Raw genomic sequence first — 27,831 nt, forward strand, 5'->3', positions numbered from 1 at the left:
TTTTATCATTATTACTCTCATCACAATTATTGTTAATAAATCATTAGGTATTTCATCAGCCTGTCTTCTTACTCAGTTGTTTTGGCAGGAAAGGCAGTGTCGAAGACTGTTAGTTAGCGCAAGAATGCAGATGCCACATAAACATTCACATGGCAGATTGAAAATAGCCATTCAGACCGCTCAGTTGTACAGTGGGGCAAAATTGCCCGACATGACTGCAGTATAGTCAGAGCCGGACATTTTACAATATATTTTGGAAATAAAATCTGTCTTTATAATAAGTACATGGTTAAATCTCCCTGTTAAACTGTGTATTAGGAAAGTTTCAATTGCTTTTTCAGTGATTTTTGTACCCACGAACATATGGGATGAATATGATTTAAAGTTCACAACTTATTTTATCAACAGAAAACTTGACCAGACCCAGTGGTGTCATGGTTGGAGCATCTACTCTGAGTCCGGGAGGTTGGCAGTTCAAGCTCTGGCTGAGTCATACCAAAGACTTTAAAAATGGTACGTGTTGCTCCCTTGCTTGATGTTCAGCATTTAAAAAGACAGGACATGGACAGTCCCTATGGTTCGCATCCATGGGGAGAAGGAAATACCCCCTGAGGAAATGCCCCACCGAGTGCGGTGAGAAAAGCGGCACCATTGTTGTGACGTTGCTGGTACCCAGAGTATCCTGGGAAGTGAGGGCACTTCCTCCGAGCTCAGTGGCTGGGTTAAGTGTTTGTCTCATCAGTATGTCCATGTGTGTGAGTGGCAGCTCCATTACAAGTCTTTGACCTTGCATATTAAAAAAAAAAACTGTTGGAAAATCAACATTCAACACCTTTCTAAAAGTGGAATCCATTCCTCTCCTCTCACAGTGGAGGCTGGATTGTCCTCAAGGAGTGCCTTCAGTCCAGTTTTATTCCTCATACAGATGCTCTGGAAAATTCTGTCTTCCTTTTTGGAAATTACTCCATATCATGTCGTACAATATCCAAATCCAACTGGAAGGTAGAGTGCACCTACATCATTCTCTGCTGTTCTGGAATTTATTAGATGCTGGTCTGATAAATGGAACATCTTTCAATCCTAGTAAATCTCGAAGTCCAACACTGTGACGCTCCAGAAGAATTGTCAAACTTAGCCACGGATATATATCCATGATCAGCCACTTGAAAAGGTTCAGTCTTTGGAATGTCTAGCCCTCACCATCAGGCATAACCATTCCTGGGCTGACCATATTTCAAATGTGGTCTCCAAAGCCAGCCACAGACTGGACATCTTCCATTGTTACATGTTATTCCTTTACAATTATACATGCAGCTTACAAGGCCTTTGTCTGTAATTAAATTGAGTACTACTCCCCTCTATGTGATGGTGGCCCAGCAACAAATTTGTCTCTCATGGATTATGATAAATCTAAAACTCTCAACGTTGGTGGCATTTCCCAATATGCAGCCAAAGCTTAATGTCTAATGATCTCACATTTTGGACATTTTTGGCCTCTTGGCTTTTTACCAATTTTTTTTTTCCTTTTTACTAGTCTTACTCCAGCTCTTTTATCTCTCAAACCCTCCCCAGTTTCAACAAGGATGCACACATTCTTCCAGGAGTCACCTCCTGGTGCACCTCCAAAAAAAATCCAGGACTCCCTCCACCTGCAATATTTTGTTCCTCTGTTGTCTCGTTTGTGAAATCACATTCAATTTAATAGGTTCATCCGACTCTTACCTTCTGTGCTTCAAGGAGGGAAGGGTTTCATGTCACCCTCCATCCTACTTGCCATCTATTCCACCCCTATTAACCTCCTCTAATCCAAACCATTTTCTGCAGCTCTCTCTCTGTCTCTCTCTGTCTGTCTCTCTCTCTCTCCCCCCTCCCCACCCTTCTCCATCATTGGCTCTTTTTGCACTTGTTACTTCCCCTGATTGCTAATTAGTCCTCTTTCCCCACTGCTTCACTGCCAGTACTTTGCCTATTTGCTCACTGCTCACTGTCTCCTCATTGTTACATTGAAAAAAAACTTTTTAAATAAAGCACTTGTTTTGCTTTTGATGTAAGAGTTGTATAAGAGAAGTGTAGTTTTTTTTCTCACCTGTAGTTAGTTATAACTCCAGCCAAATTTTCTAAGACAGCAAATCATGGAACCAAAAGAAGAAGCTTTCTCAATACCATACAGGGATTGCACAAAGGGTCCTGCTTTTCATGGGCCTCACTTATGTAAAGAGAGAACAAAAAGGGTTAGTTCTGTTTGGGTTTCTCCAGTGTGTTCAACTCTTTTGAACAATCTTATAAACCATGACAGTCATTTCTAATATGAGAAAGGTTTACAAATGCAAGTTGTTCATTATCTTGGAGAACGAAGCAAAACTTGAAAAGTTGAAAACTATCCTCATTAATATTTTTCCTTCTTCTCATTCTCTTTCTCATATTCGTTTTCCTTGAAGCAAAACGTATACAAACCTATAAGGGCCTTCAGTGGAGCGCATACCTCCATCATGCAATGCTTGATCCAGGAGAACATATCGGGCCCAATAAATTTTTGAAATATAGTGCAATATATCGTTTTTGGCCCCATCTCTCAATGGTGAAGAATCACTTTAAAGATTAAAAAACTCTCATATCTGTATTCGGATCCTCACTAAAATCGAATACATTCCTCCTTGTAACACACCCAACCTGTCCACCAAGTTTCGTCCGAATCCGTCCCCAACCTTTCGAGATATCCTGCTTTTCGTTATTTTAGCCCTATCTCTCAATAGTGAAGAATCACTTTTAAAATTCTCGGATCCATTTCCTGATCCGGATATTCACCAAAATTGAATCAATTCTTCCTCATCACACACCTAACGCGTCCACCAAATTTCATCCGAATCGAATCCATCCACAACTTTTTGAGATATCCTGCACACAAACAAATAAACAGGCAGACAGGTGTGAAAACATAACCTCCATCCACCTTCTGTGGTGGAGGTCATGATAAACGATTAACTCGAGAATGAAAAAGTTTTTATAATTAAATTAACATTCATGAATAATTTTTTGTGTATTTCTACACGAATCACCAGGACATTCGAATAAATCAATGTATTTTACAAAAAATAACAGGACAATATGAAATATGAATTTACTTTTATTTAAACATTGATGATATTCGAGCCAATGTGACAAATTTATGTATTTGGGATTGTAACTTGGGGTGCAGAGAATTTTGGATGACCGTTTGGTTGTGCTTTTAACTTGGAAGATGAGGTTGAAGAGCGATTTCGCCCCCTCGTGTAAGAACATGAGAATCAATATATTCATTCAGATGGAAAACTCTTTTGCAGTTTGGTAAAAGTGAGCCTTGAATGTTGCATCAGAGTAACAAGTTTATTCCCACTGTATGCATTTGGACTAATTACGCATTTAAACCTTATGCGGTGAACAAATTGTTTCCATCAGAAAATTTGTGATTGGAAAACAATATTTTTGAGTCCATCGGGTTTTTTTTTTGTTTGTTCGTTTTTTTTTTTTTAAAGAGGTTTTTCGAGTGATATGAATCATAATCTTTGGAAAAAGGAGCCCAGTTTCTCCGTCCATTACACTTTATTCTAAAGAGTTTCTACTGTCATACAATAATACAACTGGTACCATTGGAAAGTTAATAATCCATTTAATTGGAACATAAATTATTTCTTTTAATCGCATTGACTTTCGTGTTTGAAAGCCCAAGGGATTGAGAAAGAAAAAGTGGCACCTTGAGTTTTCATGTAGCGGTTCCAACAGTAACATTTATTGTTCTACCACAGCAGTCACCCCTTTACAAGGGCATGAGAGGAACACACAAAGTTATAAATAGTATAGTAACAAGCTGCGTCACCGGATCAAGCTCGGGTCACTTCAGTGAACCATCAAGAAGATTGATGTTTAAAGCTGTAGCAAGAATTTGCCTGAGAGTATAGCAGAGCAATGATGGACCGATTGGCCTCATTTCCTTGTTTGAAGTCATTTTCTTGATTTTTCAGATGAATCAACACACATACAAACAGATAATAGCACTGGTGCTCCACTCAATCACGACCCCCATTTGGTACCCAGCGCACGTTCATGGTCGGAAAGCAATCCCAGAAACCAGCACTCTGCATAAAAATGTGCAAAAACAGATTCCTGCAACTACAGACCAATCATCCTTCTCCCAATCATCAGCAAGGTTATGGAATCCATCATCAATTCTGATATTAAATCCTTCCTCTTCTCCAATGGGCTGATTTCCGATCATCAATTTGGATTCAGACAAGGTCACTCTACCCTGGACTTTCTGTTTCTGCTTTCCCAACAATGGATGGAGATCCTCAATGCCAGACATGAGATCAGAGCCATTTCCCTCGACATATCACGTCCTTTCAATACGGTCTGGCACCCCGCCCTGCTCAACAAACTCTCTTCCTATGGTATCCAAGGCAATCTCCACTCATGGCTCACAGACTTCCCCTCCTGTTGCAGCCAACAGGCCCGAAACGTGAGGCCCGAAATGGAGTTCTCTCATCCCCTCTTCTGTCGACGCTGGAGTTCCTCAAGGCAGTTTCTGGGCCCTGTGTTTTTTCTGGTTTTCAGCAATGATCTTTCCGACTTTCTGGAAAATCCTCTTTATCTCCTTGCTGAAGACTCCACCATCTGCCATACCATATGTCATCCCTCAGATCGGAAAGCAGCAGCCTCTTCACTCTCTGCAGATCTAGATAAAATCACAAGCTGGTCCAACACGTGGAACATGCCTTTCAATCCTTACAAATCTCACACTCTCACTGTATCTCTCAGAAAGGACTGTCTGGAGCCCCCCCCCCCACCTACTTTCTCAAAAATCCACTTGAAGACGTCCTTTCATTCAAGCTTCTGGGTGTCACTATCTGCCATGATCTTTCCTGAGAAAGCCACATTTCCAAGATGGTCACCAAAACCAGTCGCCGACTGGGCATCCTCCGTGATGCAAAGTCCTTCCTTGGCACACCTGAGCTCCTGACCACATACAAGGTTTTCATCTGCAGCCTGATGAAGTACTACTCTTCCTTTTGGGCTGGTTCTCCTGCTTCTCACCTCTCTCGGCTTCACGCTGTGGAAACAAAGATATTTAGGATCATTGGTATCTCCCGCGATGAGGCTGCATTTTTGGGTCTTTCACTCTCTCACTGCAGGCAGGTAGGTTGGTGGTCTTTGTGGCTTCTACCATCTCCTCTCCGGCCTTGCCAACCCCTATGCCTCCCTCCCCTGTGGCTCTGACGACGATCTGTCCCCCCCCACCACCCCCATATTTCCACAGGGCGCTCAAAGTCCGCCAGCAACCCTCTTTTGATAAAACTATCAAAATCAAGAATCACTGCTCACCTTCACTCTTTCATTCCTCTTTTTTCCCAGCTTTCTAACAAACTCCCACACTCTCTTCAATCCCACTCTTCCCTCCAGGTCATCAAAACAGTTGTTCACCACCATCTCTTATCTTCCCCTATCATAAACCATCATCTTTTCTACCCTCATTTATCCACCCCAAACACACTTCCTCCAAATTCCCTGCTTTCCTTCTTGAAAGTCCCTGTCATGTAAAGACGTGAAACTCCTTAAAGTGTCCATCTTGTTTACCCCGTGTACCCCGCCCCATCCCTGTCCCTTTCACAAATCTTCCAATGTCTCTATTCCCCACTCTTTTGTGCTTCCCTCTCCTGCCCCTCTTGTCTCCTGCTCCCCTTGTTGTACATTCTGTGTGTTAGCTCTTATGGAAGCCTCGATATTTTATATATGTACAAAAAAAAATCTCCATGTTCATTTCGGAGCTCCACCACATGGTGCAGCCAAGTGAGCCTTATTTAAAAAATAGAAAACTGAAAAACAACTTAGATTCAAAAAAATTAATTAATTCTGGCTGCCAAACCATGCGTGTGCTCAGGTTAAATTTAAACAAAATATATTCCCCATCACTACTGGGTCATAATTTCGGTTTCATGTCAATCGATGAAATGGTTCAAGAGAAATAATTTTAAAAAGATTTTTGCTCAATCCAATATGGATGCCAGACCATGTGACCTATCGGTTATTCCTGAATAACCAAGTATTCTCAAGGCTTGGGGAACATTTGTGTGAAGGTTCCCCTCGATCTGTCCAGCCGTTATGGAGAAGAAGATTTTTTACAGGTTATAGGGTAAATCCTATATGGCTGCCAAACCATGGTAACCAAACCATGGTTATCGGGTAAATCTTATATGACTGCCATGACATCATAATGTGTGAACGTTTTGTTCCTCATGGATAGGCGGTCATACATGTCGAGTTTCATCGTGATCTGTTCAGCCATTTCAGAGAAGAAGATTTTTGAAGGTTAAAAGAAAACAAAAAACAATATGGCTGCCTAACCACGTGACTGATGACATCATCCAGTTTTTTTTTTCTGTGGACCAATTAATCCCTAGATGACCCTCAAAAATCTTCATACTGATCGATATAGCATTCTATGTATGCAATTGTGATGTCAAAATGAAGGTACCTATAACATCATAAAAAATCACACATTTCTCATGAGGAGTACTCACCATATGCCAAGTTTAAATTTTTTCCATGTTGCGGTTTCAGAGATAGAGGTCCAAAGTTGTTCCTCTTTTCCAACGTGGCTGCCACACTACATGTCCTATGACGTCATAATTTTCATTAAAACATTCGACATGAGTCGTCGATCTGGTGGTGAACATTTTGTCTCCATCCGGCAAGCGGTTGAAGAGAAAAACACTAAAGTTCTGTATGGATAAATATACAGACCCAAATGCAATACCTCTCTTCTGGCCAGGGTAAAAATAATAGTAATAATTATTGGCAATACTAATGATAATAACATGAAGGTTATCTGTGGATTAAACTCCGCTGTCTGTTTTAGAGCTTACAAGTGGTCTGTGGATTTGTGACATTCCTGAAATATTCAAGATTAATTTCTTCTTCCTCCTCCCCCCACTACTACTGAATTGCTGAATTGTCATAAATGATGGAGGAAATCATCATGAGCTGATTAATATACTTCCAAAATTGGTTGATATTTTCACAATATTTATACAACTTTGATTAGCAGGCTGAAAAGAAACACTGAATACAGACTTGAGATGGACCACAATTGAAGGAATTTTGATCAGAGTACTTTTTACAGATGCGAGTGTCAAAGGCAGCAGAAAGATCCATACATGTACTAAAAGTTTTTTTTTTTAAACATTGGTCTCAGACTCACAGTGGAACTTATAAATAATATAGATATATAGCTTTCAGATAGAGCCTTTGGAACTAATGATATAAGGACCGATTTAAGCCATGTATTCGGTCTATACAAGGAATTTGGTGCACACATTTATTTGAAGAAAATAATATGGGATTTAAAGCATTGACAAAAAATACCCAGCAGTTTAATGCCCCCTCAAATAGTCTTGAAGGGTGGTGCATGCCCCCTGTTGATACTGTACCAGATAACATGTTCATCAGATCAGGTGGAATAAACAAAACCCTTCTCTCTCAAGTTAGTTTTGCCCAGGTATAATCTGGGCCAGGCCACATTAAACCCAGTGTGGTTCAGAAATCATTTTTTTGTTTTAAATATTATTATTATATTGTATGCTCTGGGTCATTTTATACCTTGAGGTGAGTGATCATTGCTATTCGTACCCTAAAATGGCCGTTCTCATGTGACATGCGAACACCTGGGAATGTGGATTTATTTACAGTGTAGGAACTGCTACCAGCACTCTCAGATAGCAAGCAATGTCACCTGGTGCCATGGAAAATCGAGGGATTGTGCACTTTCTGATGCAATGTCCAACCATCCGACAATTTATAGTAGGGTCATTGAACCCAAACTAGATAGGTCAAAGGTAACTGTGCAAGTCCCATACCATCCTTTTGGCTGATGCACCCTGTGGTTTCGCCTAAGACATAAAGCTCATTCTAACCACTCACTGACTCACTCACTGACTGATATTAATGTTCGGTACCTTCCGGGTGACGTAGAAAGCTGAAATTTTATGTGCTGATGCACATTGAAACTGACACACCGGGAAAAAATTACAGAACCATCGGAAAGCATCCGCAAATGAAAATATAAATAAATGAAAAAAATACAAAAGCAGGTAAGCAACCTGAGACAATGGGGACGCACGGTTCGTTATTGCTTTACAATGTGTAAGCATACCCCGCTAGTATTAATATTGTTGCGGGCCGGGGACCGGTGGTGAGAGTGACCGCTAGGTGGGGGAAGTTACGTCGTCTCCCACCAGACTCCTGGAATTGTAGGCCGTCGCTCACGGATAATTCCGTGAGGCGGCGGGTTGCTTTACCGACCGTGGACACCAATACCTCCACCGAGCAGCGTAGGGTCTTTTTGTTTAAAACCAATTTACCTAATTAACCACGTGGTGTCGTCTACCGGGGAACCACGCCCTCGTTAGTACCTGAACGTTGGAGGGAAGGGGTGCTCCGTGGTGCGGCACCTGTCAATGGTCGTGCGGCTCGGTCCACGGCCGCTCGCGTGGAGACCGTGTCTGCAAAAGAGCCCAGGTCGAGTAGAGCAGTCGAGAGGTAGGGATCAGGATTTCCATTTTACTTCCAAGATGACTCACTTTCCAGCTCACTTGCTCTCCCTCTTCGCACTCAACCAACGAACCCTCTGACACTCTCAGCCTCAAACAACGAACCCTCCGACTCTCTCAGCCTCAACCAACGAACCCTCTGACTCTCTCAGCCTCAATCAATGAACCCTCCAACTCTTTCAGCCTCTACCCTGAGGATGGTGTCGTAATTTATCGATCGCCCTCGGCAAGGAGGGGCCTTGGTGAAGCCGACGTCACTGTTCGCCCTGATTGGATGGGGCTTCCATGGGGCCACCCTTACTGTGTTGTCTCTTTTGTGTTTGACAGAATTATTTTAGCGATTCGTGACTCCACTGCACAATCTGTGTTGTTTATTTAGTCTTTACAGGACCGAGGGCTCATGGAAGAGCAAGTTATAATTGACAATTCATTAAACAAACCAAGGAAATGAAAGGACAGGAAAATAGGATAGGGAAAATGGAGGAAACTGAAAGTAGCAAGTAAAATGCTTGGTTAAGGAAATATAAATGGGAGCAATAAAGATCTTGGGTCAGAATTAGGGATGACAAAAGATGGCAGTGCACTGTTTGCTTGTAGTCCTGGAGGGAAGAGTGGGACAGAACAGCCTCTGGAAGTTGGTTCCAGAGACAGACGGGAGAAGCGAGGAATAAAAGAGTTGAGGTGTTCAGTCAGTCTGGATTTTGGAAGTCGAACCAGGAGGGTGTTACTGGAAGAATGTATACTTCCTGGAGTTCCTGGGGAGGGTCGGAGGATAGAGAGCAGAAGGAGCAATGTTGTAGAATAGATGGTAGAAAACAGAGAGACCACCGACCTGACTGCAATGTGACAGCAACAGATCTTGTTTCCTAGTTTGGAGTTAAATCCATCAAGACAATAAAGTCCACATAATACACGTCACTCACTCACCCATGGGGATGGAAGAAGACAGCAAGACAGAATGTAAACACTACAAGATAGATAGACCTCATATGAATGGTCCATTAAGCACAGCATTGTAACCTGAAGACAAGCTCTAAGGGTAGCACATATATGTTCTGTGTTTCCCCAAATTCCTAAGGTGCTGTGGTTGATGGCGGAATTAACAATTTTTCTACTCGTGAGTGCATTTTCTGCATTTGTGTTCCACTGCGTCCCAAGAGCAACTACAAAGGCACTCGGCCTGTGCTTTGGTGAGATTTCTCAAAGGCGGATTTCACGTGGCTGTGCTCAGGCTGAGAGAGCCAAGGTCAAAGGTGCCTTTTTGAACTTGCATTAGAAAGACATTTGATGTTCAGCCCAACCTCTTGGGATACATATGTGGTGTGTATCAACAGGCCGGTGATAAGACGGGTTCATTAGTCTCCATACCCGCTTGTCGTGATCATTGAGCAATGGATGTGATCTACTTCTTGAAGTGAATCAAATCTCAGGGTTTAGAAAGAAAGAACATATATTTTAGAAATCAGTAGAATTCTTAATATAAGAAAGAAGATCTTCTGTTGATTTGAATTGAATATTGAAAGGTTAAAATATTTTCAGTGCTGTCCCAACTTTACAATACAAGAAGACATTATTGATGGTAATCAATAGAAAATGCAAAAACCTGATTATTAGGGTACCAAGCCTTTCAGGCTGGGTAACCTCAATTGTTTTTCTTCTGTTTATAATGGTACCAATTTTTTATTTTCTTTATTCTCCTACATTATTATTATTCCGCGTAATTTTGTGGGTTAATTCCCTTTTAAATTCATTTTCTCTGCAACCGCTTGTCTGATTGACACCAAAAAAAATTTCCCATAGGAGCGACAACTCATGCAGAATTTCTGAATGATAATTATGATATTATAGGTCACATGGTGTGGCAGCCACGTTAGAAAAATAGAAAAAAATTGGACCTCTGCATCTCCGAAACCACATCATGGAAAAAAATTGAAACTTGGCACATGCCAAGTACTCTGCATGGGGAATGTGTGATTTTTATAACGTCATCGGTGAAGTGGTATTCCAGTAAAAATTTGACATGTAGAATGCTACATCCGATCAGTATGAAACTTTTTAATGGTCATCTAGGGATAAATTGGTCAACATGAATTTTTTTGATGAGGTCATAGGTCATGTTGTTCAGCAGCCATATTGCAAAAAAAAAAAAAAAACATTAAAACCTTCTTCTCTGAAATGGCTGAACAATCGAGGTGAAACTTTACACACATGTTCCCCAAGCCTTTGGGATACCAGGGTGATCACAAATAATTGATAGGTCACATGGTTTTGCAGCCATATTGGATTGAAGGGAAATATAGCATGCATAATGTTTTTCTCTGGAACCACTTAACCTATTGAAGCGAAACTTTCGAAGTATAATTATCGAACACCGTTACTGCATCTTGGGTGGGAATGATGACATCATCGGTCATGTGGTTTGGCAACCATATTGGATAGAAAAACGAATCTTATCTGATCAACATGAAATGTGACCCACATGATCCTCTACCCAATCACAGGTGGAGTGTAAATTTTTGATGTCATTTTTCATGTGGTTTGGCAGCCATATTAGTTTGAAAACCGATCCTTTAAAAACCTTCTTCTCTGAAACTGCTTAATGGATCGATGTCAATAATATGGTAGTAAATGGAGCATGGGTAGTGGATCATAACTGCAAAGTTTCGCATCGATTGCCACAGTGGTTTCTGAGATATAATTTTAAAATATTTTTTCTTGAAACCAATACAATGTGCCTGCCAAACCACATCACTGATGCAATAAATTCTTATTAACTCATATTCAGCAAGAGTATTGGATCATAACTGCAAGGCCACGCATCAAAAGATTAATCAGTTTCGGAGGAATAATTTTTTAATATTATCCTTGTAACTAATGTGGCTGTCACACCACGTGCACTGATGATGTCATCATCTATACTAATAAGTGTGTGTGTGTGTGTGTGTGTGTGTGTGTGTGTGCACGTGCGTGCGCAAGCTTCTTCTCCATAACTCCAACACCATGAAACCTAGCAGCCTGAAACTTTGCATGTATATTAAGGGAACTCCAAGGAAGTGCATGAGTGAAAATTGGGTGTTTGGATTAAATAACACACCCATTTTGTATATAATTAACGGCCTTATTTAATTATATCCTTTATCAAGCGATCCTCGGCCACCTCGCTCTATATGCGGGCTGAAGGCATTTCCTTGGCTACCTCGCTGGGGTCTGAAGCCGCCATGATTTTTTTGCCCTGCTCAATCATGCCTTGACTTGGAACAGGCCGCAATGATTTCTTGACAATAAAGTTTTTGTTTTTTTTCACTTTCCTTACTCATATTATCGAATGCCTGTTCATCATAGCTATGAATCGCTGGGTACAATGCAATGCTTATAAACGCCCAGAAACACCAGCGGTTGTGGCTTTATTTCATTTCTGACCATGCCATAACCTTGAGAATCTCGTATACCAAGAAGAATTACAAAATTTAAGCTCCAAATTTGAACTCAGCAGCATTTCCGATGCCAAAAAAGTGTTCATTTGTTCAATTCAATTGTTTAGGTGTTTCCAGGTGCATAGTTTTATCGACGGCAATAGGTAATCACTTGTCAAGCCAGGTGTTCTATTGGAGTGCTTGCTTGAGTGCTTGATGAAATTGAATGCCAAGAAGAAACCCAAAGAAGTAAAGAGCAAAGATGGAGTCATCAGGAAGATTCGGGTTTTAGCCGCGACTCCACAACCCTCAAACCCATCCACGCGCAGCAAGTGAGCCTTACAGAATTTCTGCAAGAATTCACTTCTCCTTCGAGTGATAGATAATGAAAGAGAGGAATAGAGAGATTTAATGAGAACAAAAAGCAAGAAATAGAATGAATAAAGAGAATTATAATATAAATTAAAAATAATAAAAATAAAAATTAGAAAGAAAAGTGAAAAGAACAAAGAAAAAAAATGTCGCAAAGAACCCGGACATATATTGCAGCAGTTACTCCCAAAGCTCAAACGCAGCAACATGTACAAGCTATCAGAGGTCCATCAGTGGGGAAGACAGTCCACACATCATCAGGATGTGGTCCAAACATAATGAAATGGAAGACCAAGAAGGAACCCAAAGAAGTAAAGAGCAAAGATGAAGTCATCAGGAGGATTCGGGTTTCATCCACTACTCCAGAACGCTCAAACCCATACAGGCACAGCCAAGTGAGCCTTACAGAAAAATTTCTGCAAATATTCACTTCTCCTTAGAGAGATAGATGATGAGAGAGAGAAATAGAGAGGTGAAAGAGAAGAAAAAGCAAGAATTAGAATGAATAAAGAGAATTATTTAAAAAAACTAAACACATAAATAAATGAATAAAAATTAGTAAGAAATGTGAAAGGAACAAAGAAGAAAGAACAAAGAACAAAGATGTCGTGAAGAACCCAGACAGATAGATTTCAGCAGTTACTCCCCAAGCTCAGATGCAGGAACATGTAGAAGCGACCAGTGGTCCGTAAGCCACTTACTGAGTGGCCCACCGTTGATAGCGGTACAGTTCATGTCCCGATCTCGATGTACAGTCAACAGTTGCTAAAAGGTAGAGGTACATATACATTATACAGCGTGGCAAACTTTCATCCCGTATCTTATAGAGGTTTTATCAGGTTTTCCTTTGTCCGTGTGACTGTTTCTAAAGCATTTGGTTATCGGATTTGCTTTACAAAGGTTATATGGTTTCTCTTTGTGAGTTTCAAAGCAAAATATATTTGATAACACCCGATTTCCAAGCCGTTTCCCGTATTAACGTACTTTCTATATTACCAAGCCAATTTTTTTTCCACTCGTCACACACCGCTGTTTATAAAGAATAATGTTCTGAATATCTCCCTGAAATGTCTACATAAATGCAACATTGTTTTTGAATGTAAGCTATTAAAGGTTTGTGGATTGTATACAGTATGAACTGTAGTCAGTAATCACACTGCCGATTCCCGAAAAATTGCCGATATCTGCCAAGCACTAATGTGTGTGTGTGTGTGTGTGTGTGTGTGTGTGTGTGTGTGTGTGTGTGTGTGTGTGTGTGTGTGTGTGTGTGTGTGTGTGTGTGTGTGTGTGTGTGTGTGTGTGTGTGTGTGTGTGTGTGTGTGTTGTTCATAAACCATAACATATTCTCTTTGCAAACTCCCCTACTCCCACCCCTCTCTCCCTTTGTCCCATCCTTGCTCTACCTCCTCCCCCCCCCAATAAAGTGCAGCACCCTCCTCCCACACCTCTCTCACTCTCCTCTCTCTCTCTCCCCCCCTTCTCTCTCTTATCTGGATGGATCCGGCCAGTAGTTATGTCTGGATGGTGGTTATCTCCACAGGTGTCTGGATGGTGGTTATGTCCAGACGGGGTTTGTCTCCAGATGTGTTTGGATGGTGTTTATCTCCAGACCTGTCCTGATGGGAGCTTGTTTCCAGATGCATCCAGGCAGTGTTTGTCTCTGGACGCATCCTGGCAGTGTTTGTCTCCAGATGCGTATGGGCAGTATTTGTCTCCAGACGTGTCTGGGTGGTGTTTGTCTTTGGATGCGTCCGGGCAGTGTTTGTCTCCGGATGTGTCTGGGCGGTGTTTGTCTCCAGACACGTCCGGGCAGTGTTTATGTCCAGACGGAAGTTTGTCTCTGGGCGTGTCTGAGCAGTGTTTGTCTCCGGACAGCTTGGCTCTGGGTGGTGTTTGTTTCCGAACGTGTCTGGGTGGTATTTATGTCCGGACAGGAGTTTGTCTTTGGACATGTCTGGGAAGTGTTTATCTTTGGATGGCTTGGTTCCAGACGCATCCTGGCAGCGTTTGCTTCCGGACAGTGTTTATCTCTGGACATGTCAGGGTGGTGTTTGTCTCTGGGCCATATATATAGTATGACCGGCAGAAAATGGATTTCAGACATTATTTTGTTTCCATCTTCACTGTTATTCTATGCAGAAGCATTTTGATGAGACAGTATGCACATCTGCCTTCCCTTCCTCCACCCCTCCTCACGATCTCTCCCTCCTCGCTCCTCCAACCCTCCTCGCTCTTTAAACTCGCTCCAACCCTCCTCAACCCTCCAGCTCCCTCCTCTCTCTTTCCCCCTTGCTCTCCCCCCCACCCCTCTCCCCACTCTTTTCCCTCCCCCTCTGTATTCCCGTCACCTTAGCGACGGGTGGTATTTTATAGTTATCAAAAAATGTATGCACCAAGGATAGTCTATCATATTCCTCAGGTATTGCATGGATAGGTTAAGTTGTTTCTCAGAAATAATTTATATTCCTGTGATTTGCTCTGCATGAGTAATATTGGTTGAAAATTTCAACATCATCAGTCACATGGTCTTGCAGCCACATTGGGAAAAAAACAAATCTTATCTGATGAATGCAAAATTTTAAAGATGTGATCGACTACAATTTCTGTATTTGATTTGAAAAAGAGGATGTCATGGGTTAGGCATTGCCTCTTTAGTTTCAGGGGGAGTCCCGGTATACCGTGTGAACCCATGGTGCAAACATTTATTATTTCGTGTTCAGGTTATTTAAATACCAATTCAATTGATACCCACAATGTCCACAGGAAAAATGGTCAACTCCATAAGTAATAAATAGATTGAATGCGGCCAGTCACTCAGTCCATAACTCGTCAATCCCATGTCGTGGAGAGACGTGTGGGGCCTCGTTCGACTCTGGGGGGAGGGGGGTCCTGGTTTACCCTGTGGTCCCATATTGCGAACATTTATTACTTTGTGTTCAAGTTATTTACAAACCAATTCAATTGATACCATCGATATCCCCAGGAAAAATGGTCAAATGCATATGTAATAAATACATTGAATGCGGCATGTTACTCGGTCAGTAACTCGTCAATCCCATGTCAAAGCAGGGTTGTGTCAAAGCGGGACGTTTTGGTACCCGGTCATCATTGCCAGCAGTTATAAAGTGGCAGTTCTAGTAATTCATTATCATTCCACTTGACATGGTCGATAATGTTCGACCTTGACATGGTGATGTTCGACATGGTCGCACTTGACATTCTATTCTCACATTGTTTCAGTTGTGAGTTTGTGCACAATCACTGTCTTGTTATAAGATAATGCCTCCTCGTTTTCCCCCCTCTCCATCATGTGGAGGTGTCGTCATGTACAGTACCATAAACTTACCATCCGGGATTCCTGGTACTTCACAGACAAGGTGTCGTGAAATGAGTTGCTCTCTCTCAGAATTAAAGATCCCACGGTGTCTTTCTGAAAGAATGGCGAAATTCAAAATATCTGCCATAACCTTCAGGGGTGCAGCAGCAGCGTCAAGATCGCCTCGTCAATAAATGATGCAACCAGCAGTCACGTGCTGCACACAAATGAATGAATAGACATAGCCAGCGTTTTGTGTACAATTGTTTTTTTTTTACTGACAGCTAATTATATAATACGAGAACTGCACTGATTCATGTGTGCTATTAATCTCTTTTGCAAGAGTGTGGATTTTAAAAGATGATCCTTAAAATGTCCTATTTTTTGTTTATTTTTTTGTACATCACCTGCAAGTTGGAAGAGCAACCCTTCTTTTGTGTGCAGCACATGGCTGTGGGGTAACGTCATTGTCTGAGGGCGTTGCAGTGTCGCTGATGCAGTGCCCTGTGTCGGTAGGTGAGGGAAGGAATTTGTAATTTGTTCATTGTGCTGGAGATAGATAACTCGTCTACTCTTCGTGAAGGACACCATGGGATCTTTAATGTCCATCAACGAATGCTGATGGACATACCAAGGTTGAAGTTCCATCCGAGGGACGGCACACACATTGATCGATGCCTTGCCCTGCCTGCAAAAAAAACAAAGAATGACAGTTTATAGCTGTATGGGCTGAGATAATAACTATCTTTTTGCATGATAATTAGGCAATGACTGCATCTGTTTCGATTATGGACATTCCACCAACAAAGTGCATCCTTGTCTGTTGAAGAAAAGTTCACGGACATTCCAAAATGGATACACATTATAAACAAATGGAGGGGGTAGGAGTGAGCATGGAAAAATGTAAGCTGCCTCATCTCAAAACTGTATAGAATGTGGACATATTGTTTCACTAAGGGGCACATAAGCTAGCTGACACTGAACTCATGTTCATGGATATGTATAATTCCATCCTAACATCAGTTTTATCAATTTCCTCATCATTGTTCGTCATCATGGTAATACGACAGGCTTGGATCATGCTGGCAATCCTTGTATCCTTGTTAACATAGGCACTGCTTCACTGGATGGGGTATCTCTTCTTGGGTGGGAAAAGATGGCTTAGGAGGTGGTGGATGGTGTCGGGAGGGTGGAGGGCTCATAAACTGGCTGGGGGGAGGGAGTGCAGAGGAATTTTCAGAAAAGGAAGGGATGAGGGGCTTTGGTGCTGCATGTAGGGAAGGGTGTTTTGCTCATGGAGTTTGACGTTCTGATTGTGACTGTGGAAGGAGGCGGTAATGGAATGAAAGAGAGAGAGGGTTGTAATGAATGGGGGAGGGGGTTAAGGATTAGGGGTATGGGTGGTTGTGATGAGTACTGGAGTGCTCAGACTGGAAGCACATTTAATTCGTGAATCCTGCTGGACGTTCAGACGTGTGCCTGATGACTCCCACAGTGCATGGAGATAACTGCATGACCAACAGGGAAGAGAACGAAAAAGTCAAAATGTCCATGGAACTACGAAAGGTGAGATCGGAGGAAGCCATCGTTTTGTGTTTGTCTTTCACTATTGCTGTGAAGCTGCATATCGTGAGACTGCGAATGACAATAACCTCCGTGCTTTACATTTAAATATTCATCATACACACTGGTACATTGCGGTGAATCGTAAATACAATAGTTATTCTCTTGAAGATTTGAAAGTATGAAAATCTATTAAGGGTACATGTAGATCTTATCTGAGCTCATGTAACTTAATGGGGTCACCAGTCACAAATAGGGAATCTTTTAATGAGAAAAGGTAGTCAACCACTTGGTTTGATATTTGTCGAGGTCCCAAGACCCAAAAAAGTCCAAAATACTGCCTCCAAGACCAATGTCCATATTGCAGCCATCCTAATAATGTCCCTTATGATTGAGATGTGCTTCATAATGCAGTTCCTCCAATGATGCTGCACCAGACTTCTTATAGTCTGAATCAGTCGCAAGGAGAATTTGAATCCAGGAACAAACCAATCAAAGGTGTGTATGTTACTGTTAGAGGTGCCTTTGGTACCTTATTTATGCATATTTAATGTTCATGAGTGAACAGCAATGTTTATTCATCGCTGAGCGGATATGGGAGGGGAGTGTCCAAGACATCTCCCCTTTAACCGTAAATTATTATATATTCATTAGATGGTTACCTAATCATTCAAATAATATTTTAATGTTTTTTTTTTCCTCCAGGGATGATAAACCAATCCATGTAGTTATTCCTCTGCGCCTATGGTGCTGGTTATGTGTTAGAAAGTTGTTTCTTTTGACACATGGACAACTACTCTCACCGCTTCCACCACCCATACTACATTCCTTCACCCCCACCTTTTGCATATAACTCTGTTTCGACATTCACGACCTATGATGGTGGAGTGGACATTGTAATAAGTGTCGGCACCATATTAAAGATCAAGCTGTGAAAAATGAAAGTTTTGCTTCTTTGTATTTGTTTTTTTTTTAATATTCTGTTATACAATATCGAGAGTAATGTATCATGATAATATGATTGGGTGACAGAGGGGTGGGCTGGCATGATGGTCGTGACTCCAGAGGTACGCACACTGTCCTCTTAGCTGTCGAGCCTGGGATAGAATCTTGGCCCAGCCATAAACTGTCGTCCTGGTGTTTCACAGGTGGGATGATTCTTCAATGTGTGCGCCGTCCCTCGGATGGACGTTAAATTGGGTGTCCCACCTGCCGACATTAGTTGCTGGACGTTAAAGATCCTCCGCTGTCTTTCGCAAAGAGTAGGTGAGCTGTTGGGGTTCACCGACACCGATAATAAATTACAAATTGATCCTGAACCGGAGTGACGACCCATCCAGAATTGTAGTCGAGTCATTTTGAAAGGCAGAATCGATGCTCTGCATAAAATATGTATGGTAGATGATGATGATGATGATGATGATGATGATGATGATGATGATGACAGATGGGCAATGGATCACAGTTGGACGTGAGCAAGGGATTTAATTAACAAGAAAATAGGAGAAAGTGAGAGAAGGGGAGGAAACATTTAATTTATGTACAGGCCACTCTGGAGAAGAGAAGACAGGATATTTAAGCAATTCCTCCGAATATAGAAAAAAGAAAAAGAGTAATCAGAGATTGCAGATCCTCACCAGGACTTCTTTCGTGTGGTGGATTTTGTGTTGCGTTTGTGTACTGGTGTGTTACATAATTAATAAGGGACATAATTAGAACTGCCACTTTATAACTGTTGGCAGTAATGACCGGATACCAAGACGTCCCGCTTTGATGCAACTCCACTTTGCTTGGACAACTGACCCTGACCCATGACGTTTTTTATTATGATTATTATTATGCATTACTCAATTGAATTTAGAATAGGATTAAAATAAATTTAGTTCATATCAAATGGAACACCAAATAGGTACAGTCCTGCATTGGAGTCATCAGAAGGAACTCAAACAAGCAAAGAGCAAAGATAAAGTCATCAGGAGGAACCTGGATAGGATTTGCATTTCAGCTGCTACTCCTTTACCCTCAAACCCATCCAGGCACAGCCAAGTGAGCCTTATTCAAAAAACAAACAAACAAAAAACAAACCACATCATACAATTAAATAATTCTGGCTGCCAGACAATGCGTCCGATCAAGTTGAAATTTAAAACATTTATCACTCATCACTTCTAGATCATAAATCTGGAGTTTCAGAGAAAAGCGGTTCCAGAAAAAACTATATTTAATTTTTTTCTTCAATCCAATATGGCTGCCAAACCATGTGACCTATCAATTATTCCTTAACAAACTTATACACCCATGGCTTGGGGAACATTTGTGTGAAGTTTCCCTTCGATTTGTCCAGCCATTCTGGAGAAGATTGTTTTATCGGTTTTAGGGTAAATCCACTATGGCTGCCAAACCATGTGACCTATGACATCATATGTGTGAAACTTTTGCTCCTCATGGGTAGGCAGTCATATGTGTAAAGTTTTGCCTTAATCTGTTCAGCCACTTCTGAGAAGAAGATTTTTGTAGTTTAAAAAAACAAAAAAACAATATGGCTGTCGAATCGCGTGACCAATGACGTCATCAATTGTTTTTTCTTCTGTGGACCATTTTATCCCAAGATGACCCTCAAAATTTTCACTCTGATCAGTTGGAGCATTCTACATATGCAATTATGACTTCATAATGAAGCCACCTTTGACATAATTTAAAAATCACACTCATTTCCCCACGAGGAGTACTTGCCATGTGCCAAGTTTCAATTTTTTTCTTGGTGCGGTTTCAGAGATAGAGGTCCAAAGTTTTTCTGTTTTTCCAACATGGCTGCCACACCACGTGACCTATGTCATATTTATCATTACAACACTCAATATGAGTAGTCGCACCTACTGTATGGTGAAAAATTCGTCTCGATCTGACAAGCGGTTGCAGAGAAAACAAATAAACAAACAGACAGACAAATGGTCCCAAGCATTTGTCCTTTGACGAGGGTAATAACTCTGTCTGGATGTGTGAGTTACCAAGGAGATTATAAATTTCGAAGTGCAATTCCTATATATTTTATACCCCCCCCCCCTTTCCATGCAACCTTTCCCCTCTCTACCCGTAGACCAGCAAGCCCATAATGGAGAAGAGGAGACGAGCAAGAATAAACGACAGCCTCAACCAGCTCAAGGCCCTCATGCTGGACGCACTCAAGAAAGACGTGAGTGAAGTGAACCTGTTGTTATCATGTCAGGTCAGGTCAGGTATGGGAGCATGCGCCAGAGCGGTGCGTCGCTGCGTCCACTTGGTGGATGACACCTCAGCAACACCCTGACACACACTACCGCAATCCAACCTGGGAAGGTTTACTCGTGTTTTTCCTCCTGTCAAAGAGTGGGGGCCCCAAAGGTTTTGCCCCAATCCCGTCATCCGGTGAGCTGCCCTGCGATGGGCAGCTGCACAAGAGGCACTCCCACGGAGTGGGCTTTCAGTTCTCTTTGCGTTTTTTGTGCGTTTTGTGGAGTGAAGGGTTTTATGGTGGCCAGAATGCAAATTCTGCCACCAACCTCCTAAAATAAAGTAACCCAACTGCAGGAGGACGTCCGCAGACAGAGTTGGCTCACAAGGATCTCCCTCCACCCTTTGATCCCTTCATTCTCATGTGGTCCTAGAGTTTTGCCAAACGGAAAGGTTTGTCGAGTATTCAGTCAGTTCGTTAGTCAGGGAATTACACCTGTTAAAGTATAACCACAGGCCATAGCTCAGAGGTCGTATGTTTGGTTTCACCTGGAATAATAAAGCTAAAACGATAAACGCCCACTTGGTGGGTACCTTTAAGGTTCTGTAATAATAATAATAATAATAATAATAATAATAATAATAATAATAATAATAATAGTAGTAACAAGTGGTGCCAGACACAACAAATCCTGCCCATTTAAGGCATAAAGTCTTCGGACCCTACCGATCTTCAAATCTGCATTTTTCACTACAGGAATGGGTAGGATTATAAGTGACAAATAGATTACAGTTCACTATAAACTTAGTTTGAAGTAAATCAAATCATTTTTGACGAAGTTATGAGCAAAAAACTATTTTGATCTTTTCGTGACCTTGACCTTTAAGCCAATTGGGCCCAAAAGTTAATGGGGTCGTCCAAGGTTCATTGCCCACCTATGGATTAAATTTGATAGTGTTTGCTAAAGCCGTTTTGCTGTAAAGTTGCTGACAGACAGACAGACAAACAAACAAGCAGTCATAGACTGGTACTTACGAAATCATCAACTTGACCTCTGACCTTGTCTCATAAAAGCTGTCTCTAAAGAAGGTAGCGACGCAAACCAGAAGTTTCTACGATGATTCTGTACCAAAGCATCAAAAATCGTAACGTCGACCGAAGCAAAAATCTCCATTTCTCCACGCAATTATTTAATATTATTTTATCAAAGTCACAAAACCGTAATATTCGGCCATCCACCAACAATCTTTACATAATCCGACGCTTAGCGTGTCAGGCATGCGACGATCACCTTTATCGGGATAAAACATCACTTTCAAACACCATCTTTATCGAAAACACCATCAACGCGCACACGGAAAGCCTTTACGTGATCAACGACGCCTCTGCTCGAGCGCGCTGCACCACGTGACGAGCTGTGATGCGGCGAGTGAAATATTTTTTATACAATCTTAAAACGTCTCCAAAACATCTGATTTTTACCAGAATTTCGACAACCAAGTTTTAAGTGTCCTAAGCGATCCCAAAAACCGAAGACAAAATTAAAATCGAAGTTAAAACGAACTCGTAACGTCGACCGAAGCAAAAATACTCCATTTCTCCACATTAATTTACGGAATTATGTTTGACCTCACTGTGACCTTGACCTTTGACCGATTTTGACCAAAATCTAATCAGCGCTCGCCATCACCCTCCTGAATCACGTGGTGTAATTTGACATTGGTAGCTTCTTCCGTTCTCGAGTTATTGTTAAGTTGGTAAGTAAGTTAAGTTGGTTACACAGGTGAGAGAAAAGAGGAACAAATGAGTAGAGGTGAACAGTGAGCCTGAATAGGGAGTTTAATAAGGATACTGACAGACCATGTGTGCTCTGCAGAAACGTGGGACCTGGAACAGCTTTTCACATTTAACATAAATCCAGCTGTTTCATCTGAAAAATGTATCTTAAAGATTCCTTTCATTTTTCTTTTCTTTTGTTCATTTAAAATTGTTGGCCTTTGGGCAGATTATATATTCTCTTTCATGGTTCTTGTTTATAGGGACCAACGACTTGCTTCATACAGACAATTATGTGTCTGTAAGTGTTCAGACAGTTCTGTTCGATCCATGTTTGGTGAGATTTCGATGATGAATCACATTTTCTTGAAATGTATTTATTTCCCTCCTTCCTACTGCCTCCCATGCCCCTCCTCCCCCAAACCTCTCCTTCAGACATCCGGGCACTCAAAGCTAGAGAAAGCAGACATTCTGGAAATGACCGTAAAGCACTTACAGAGCATTCAGTGCACACACATCAACCGTAAGCAGAAATGTAGTTTTGATGAGAACTTCATCATCTCATTGTTGCATTTGGAAATAAAAGTTAAACCTTAGATTCACAACTAGTGAGAACATATACTAATGCTGATGACTAAGCAATGTCAAAGCAAAAATTATCAGCAATATCATTGTGGCATCAAAAATTCAACTTGTGGCATCAGCTCTGAAACTGAACTCTTTGAATACCTTTTCACAGCAACACTTTCTGAACCGGCCAACATCGGCCACTACCGTGCCGGATATAGTGCCTGTGCAGCTGAAGTGGGTCGCTTTGTGGCCAATTGTGAAGAAGTGGCCCTACCCGTGAGAACTCGCCTACTTGCACACCTGGCTGACTGTGTTTCCGGCCTGCCAGCGCAACGACCTTTGGATAACTATTCAGAAGTTGTCAATCCCCCATCAAAAGAAAGCCCTCTGGCAAAGCTCAAGGCAAGCCTCGCACTTCCTTACTGGAAATAAAAGGTTGATGGAAATGCAATGGAAACACTTAAAAGTATTGTTCATCGTGAATGCCTCACTTTGCTGATTTACATCATCCATGCATGACCAACGTAAACATACTCATGCTGACAATATGGAGGAGTTGTTACAACATGATTTTACAGACTATCCGAGATAGCTATGAGATAGCTATCCCATGGTGTCCTTTACACAGAGTGGGCGAGCTATCGCCGGCACCCTGACCAAATTCCAAATTCCTGCTGGAACCTCCTCAGTCACATGTCAGGCCAGGCCAGAAGGTTCATGAAAGACTTGGTCCCAACCTTCCTCGGCTGACCCCGCGGATAGGTGGGAATAATTGTGGCCATGAAAAAACAACATCCAACATCTGATACACCTTATTTGAACCTGAGAAGGGGTTTTTAACTTATTTTTTTTTGTCCCAGACTCTGTGGTGTAAATGTTAGAGCATCCGCTCTGAGTCTGGAAGTTTGATGCTTGAAACCAGAGCCGAGTCATACCAAAGACTTAAAAAATGGTACTTTCTGCTTTCTTGCTTGATGTTCAGCATTTAAAAGGATAAGAGCATGGACAATCCCCATCGGTTGGTATCCAAGGGGAGAAGGGAATTTCTCCTTAGGAAATGCCCTGTTGAGTGCTGTGAGAAAGGTGGTGCCATTGTTGTGGTGTTGCTGGTACCTGGAGTACCCTGGGAAGTGATGGCACTCCCTTCAAGTAAAATGCAGTGGCTGTGCTCGTCTTGTCAGAGTCCTGTGTTGTGTCTTGTGTATTCGTTTGTATGTCCATTTGTGTATGGCAGCTCCACTATGAGCTTAAGAAGAAAGAAAGAGGAAGAACCACTCCTTTCATGTCTTGTGATGTATAGGGCTGCTGAAATGGGTTTTCCTTGGCTAGTTGGCAGGATCCTGGACAGGTCGCCTCTCCGACACATGATACTCGAATGTATGAGCCTTGGATCCTGTTAAAGAAAAACAAAAAACTGGCATTGTATTTCACATGATTTTGTTTTGAGGTAAGAGTGAGATAATTTAATTGTGATAAAGGATTTATGCGTTGATATTTGTGTAGAGCTTTTGTCTTCCTTCCGTAATGTTTGTGATTAAAACCGCTTCTATGCTGAAACCCTTTTTGATGTTCTATCTATTGTAACCTGTCTTACATGTGCTTCATAAAGGAACCTGGCCTTACAACACGGAGGAGGCACTAGTTTTGATGCAAATGAATAAGCCTTGAACATTCAGAAAGAGTTGAAAAACTTAGGGGAGAGATTTCCCTGACATTTACGGTCAAACCACCAATCATTGTGAGGCATACAGCGTGGGACGATGTCACAAGATGTGGAGTCTGGGGTGCCCATATATGGCCCATGCACCCACCCATGGTGGGGGCTGGAGTCCAGAAGAGGTCAAGTTCCCAGTCCGGTTGTCCCAGTTAGGTTGTCCAGAGGTCTTATCGCAGTCCAGTGAGAATCCAGTCCAGTATGAGCGGCACAGAGAGCCAAGCTGTGGGACCTGCCTGATCACTTGTTTTTTTATCACCTCTCACCTGCACGAGAAAAGGGGGCCTCCATCAGTGTGGTGTGTGCTGAACCCCCGACCAGACTGCAGAGTCATTGACTCTATGAAGAACCTAACATTGCCTGCATGGCCCATCTGTGATATTTCTGTCTTGGCCTTCTCCTGGTCCATCACCGTGGTGTGCTTGAGGTCAAGTCAGGTCAGGTATGGGAGCATGCACCAGAGCAGCGCATCACTGCGTCCACTTCCTGCCGCGACTCCAAGGGCCTCTGTCTGGCCATCCCCCAGGCAGATGCCTGGCCCATCCCCATCCCCTTGAGATGTTGATTAATCTGCTGCAACCACGAGGCATGTGGTCAGCACATTGGCCTCCTCCACTCATGAGGCTTCCTCACTGAGAGAATCTGGTGAGCAGGATCAGCATCAGGAAAATGAGCCATATGTCCAGACAGCCGCAGCTGACGCTCACGGACTATGCAGGTAACAAATTTCAGTCCCTCTCAGCAACTGCTCGTTGGACACAAAGTCTGACCAGCAACAGCCCAGGATTCTCCAAAGAGACCTGGTACCAAAGGAATTAAATCTCCGTCTCAGATCCTGGTCAGAGTCCAAGTCTCACATCCATAGAGCAAGACTGGAAGCACCGAGGACCTGAAGACTCGGACTTTCGTCCTCCCGCACAGGTACTGGCAGTGCCACACCCCATGATCCAGTGAATCCATTAATCCCCAAGTCAAACCCAGACGTCTGTTGACCTCTGACTCACAGCCAGCAGAGACATGAATATCACTTCCAAGGAAAGTCAATCTCTCCGTGACCTCAACATCCTCGCCACAAACAGGTACAGACAGGATGGCAGCATCCAAGATGTCATTGAAAGCCTGGATATTCGTTTTCACCCAGGAAACCCATATTACCAGCGGCTCAGACTCATCATTCAGCACCTCGAGGGTACCCAAAAGGATATCCAGAGTCTCCACAAAGATGACTGCATCATCTGCGAAACCAAGGTCAGAGATCTTGAAATTCCCAAATGATGCACCACAACTCGATCTCTCCAACATACTCCCCATAAGCCAGTCCTTACAAGTGCTGAAAAGTGTGGGGGCCAGTCCACACCCCTGACAATCTGCAGTAACAACGGGAAATAAGTCAGAGATGATATCACCACATCTTACAGCACTCTCAGTAACAGAGTATAGTTCAGACATCACATTGATCAGTTTTGGTGGCACCCAACGAAGACCAAGAAGATTCCAGAGGGCATCCTGATTCACTGAATCAAACGCTTTACAGAGATCAACATTGGCTGCAAGCAGCCCCTGCCAAAACTCTCGTCTGCATTCGGTGAGGACCTGAAGAGCAAGGATACGGTCAATCGTTGACCTCTTTGGTGTGAAGCCTGACTGCAATGGATGCTTGTGCTCAAGCAGATGGTGGCGAACCCCATCAATAATTATCCGAGCAAAGACCGTGCCCAGCACTGAGAGCAGCGTCACCCCTCGGTAGTTGTTGCAGTCTTGGTGATCACCCTTCCCTTTCCAGAGAGGAAGAAGGCCCATCTTGCAGTCAGTTGGGATGATGCCCAACTGAGCAGCTCTAGGCAGAGCACAGAACTGCATGCAATAACAAGAGTACAGCATTTCCACCAGCCTTGAGAAGTTCAGCATGGATGCCACAAATCCCAGCAGCATTACCCCATTTCAACTGGTTCACCGCAGTCTGTGTTTCCTCAGACGAAGGTGGACCGCAGTTGATTGGAGGGTCAGCAATAGGGATAGCAACACCCCTGACATCCAACTCAACAGCTGGTGGATCAGTCTGGTGCAGCCACTCAAATTAACTGGCTCAGTAGGCCTTCACTCCGAACTCCTCTGTCAAGATCCCACCACCCTCTGCTCGAACTGCAATACACTGAGGGTCAGGCTTGGAGGAACGCAATGCGTGACTTCCCCTGTAAGCAGCATGAGAATCACTTGACCACAGGTGATGCTCCACCCGCTCACAGATTCCTTGCACATAGGCCTCCATGTCCACCCTGAGTGCATATTCAGTTTTATGCCTCAGCAATCTGAATAGCTCAGCGATGCTATTCAGCCTGGCCCTGCAACTCTGGTCAATGGTATTCAGTGTCCCATGAGAGACAAAATTCTTCTTCACCCTATGGTGAGTTCCAAGACATCCACTGGCAACATCAAGGATGGTGGTCTTGAAGGCATTCCACAAGTCTTCAGGTTTCCCCAAAGCAACCCGGCCCCCCCGAATCCTCACTCAGCCTGTTTAGAAACTCCTCAGCTACCCTATCATCATTGAGCTTGCCAACATCTTGCCTAGGCTGAGATGGTACCATTCTCCTGGATTCAAGGTGCAACTTAAGAGTTGCTACAACAAGCCGGTGGTCAGTATTGAGGAGATGAGCACTCTGGTGGACCCTGCAGTTATGGATTATCCTCCAGTGACCATCAACGAGCACATGATCAATCTCCTTTGCCACACCACCAGCATTGGAATACCAAGTGCAGCGATGAGCCTGTGGGCGATGAAACCATGAACCACCCACCCTAATTCCATGACTTCTTGCAAAGTCAAAGAACTTAGTACTATTCTGATTCACAGACCCATGGGGACCAACACATGTCTCTTAACCATCCCTATCAGTTCCAATTGATGCATTGAAATCCCCCAAGACTAGAAGAGTATCTCGCCTGGGGCACTGATCAACCACAGACTTGCGCGTGGCATATATAATGCATCCTTCACGATGAGATGACTCTCCTCAGTCGGAGCATATACAGAGACCAGAGGAATGACACCCAAGGAGTGACGAATCCTTAGTCTCATAATACACTCATTGACCGGTGTTACCTCAATTATCATTGGAGTCAGCATATTGGACACAGCTACAGCAACTCCTTGGGCATGGTAACCATCAGAGCGACCAGACCAATAGTAGGTGTAACCACCCGCCATGATCTCACCGTAATCCGGTCTCCAAACCTCAGAGAGTGCTCCAATCCCGATGTCCAAACCCTTGAGCTCAGATGATAACAGAGACAGGTGATCATCCTCTCTTAGGGAT

At 42.7% G+C, this 27,831-nt stretch overlaps 1 protein-coding gene across 1 annotated transcript in view; it reads left to right on the plus strand.

Moving 5' to 3' along the window:
- Positions 1–17,031: 17,031 nt before the first annotated feature.
- LOC147028123 (transcription factor HES-4-like) overlaps positions 17,032–27,831 on the plus strand; it is a 42,166-nt gene continuing 31,366 nt past the window's right edge. Inside the window, exons 1-4 of the mRNA XM_085878220.1 lie at positions 17,032–17,246; positions 20,341–20,436; positions 22,666–22,753; positions 22,970–23,202. Of these exons, the coding sequence (XP_085734346.1) occupies positions 17,163–17,246; positions 20,341–20,436; positions 22,666–22,753; positions 22,970–23,202 (501 nt within the window). The 5' untranslated portion in view covers positions 17,032–17,162. The remainder of the gene's footprint in view (positions 17,247–20,340; positions 20,437–22,665; positions 22,754–22,969; positions 23,203–27,831) is intronic.

Source organism: Eptatretus burgeri, chromosome 4 (genome assembly GCF_056783735.1).
Source record: "Eptatretus burgeri isolate ZD-2024b chromosome 4, Ebu_testis_v1, whole genome shotgun sequence".
NCBI classification, from domain to species: domain Eukaryota; kingdom Metazoa; phylum Chordata; class Myxini; order Myxiniformes; family Myxinidae; genus Eptatretus; species Eptatretus burgeri.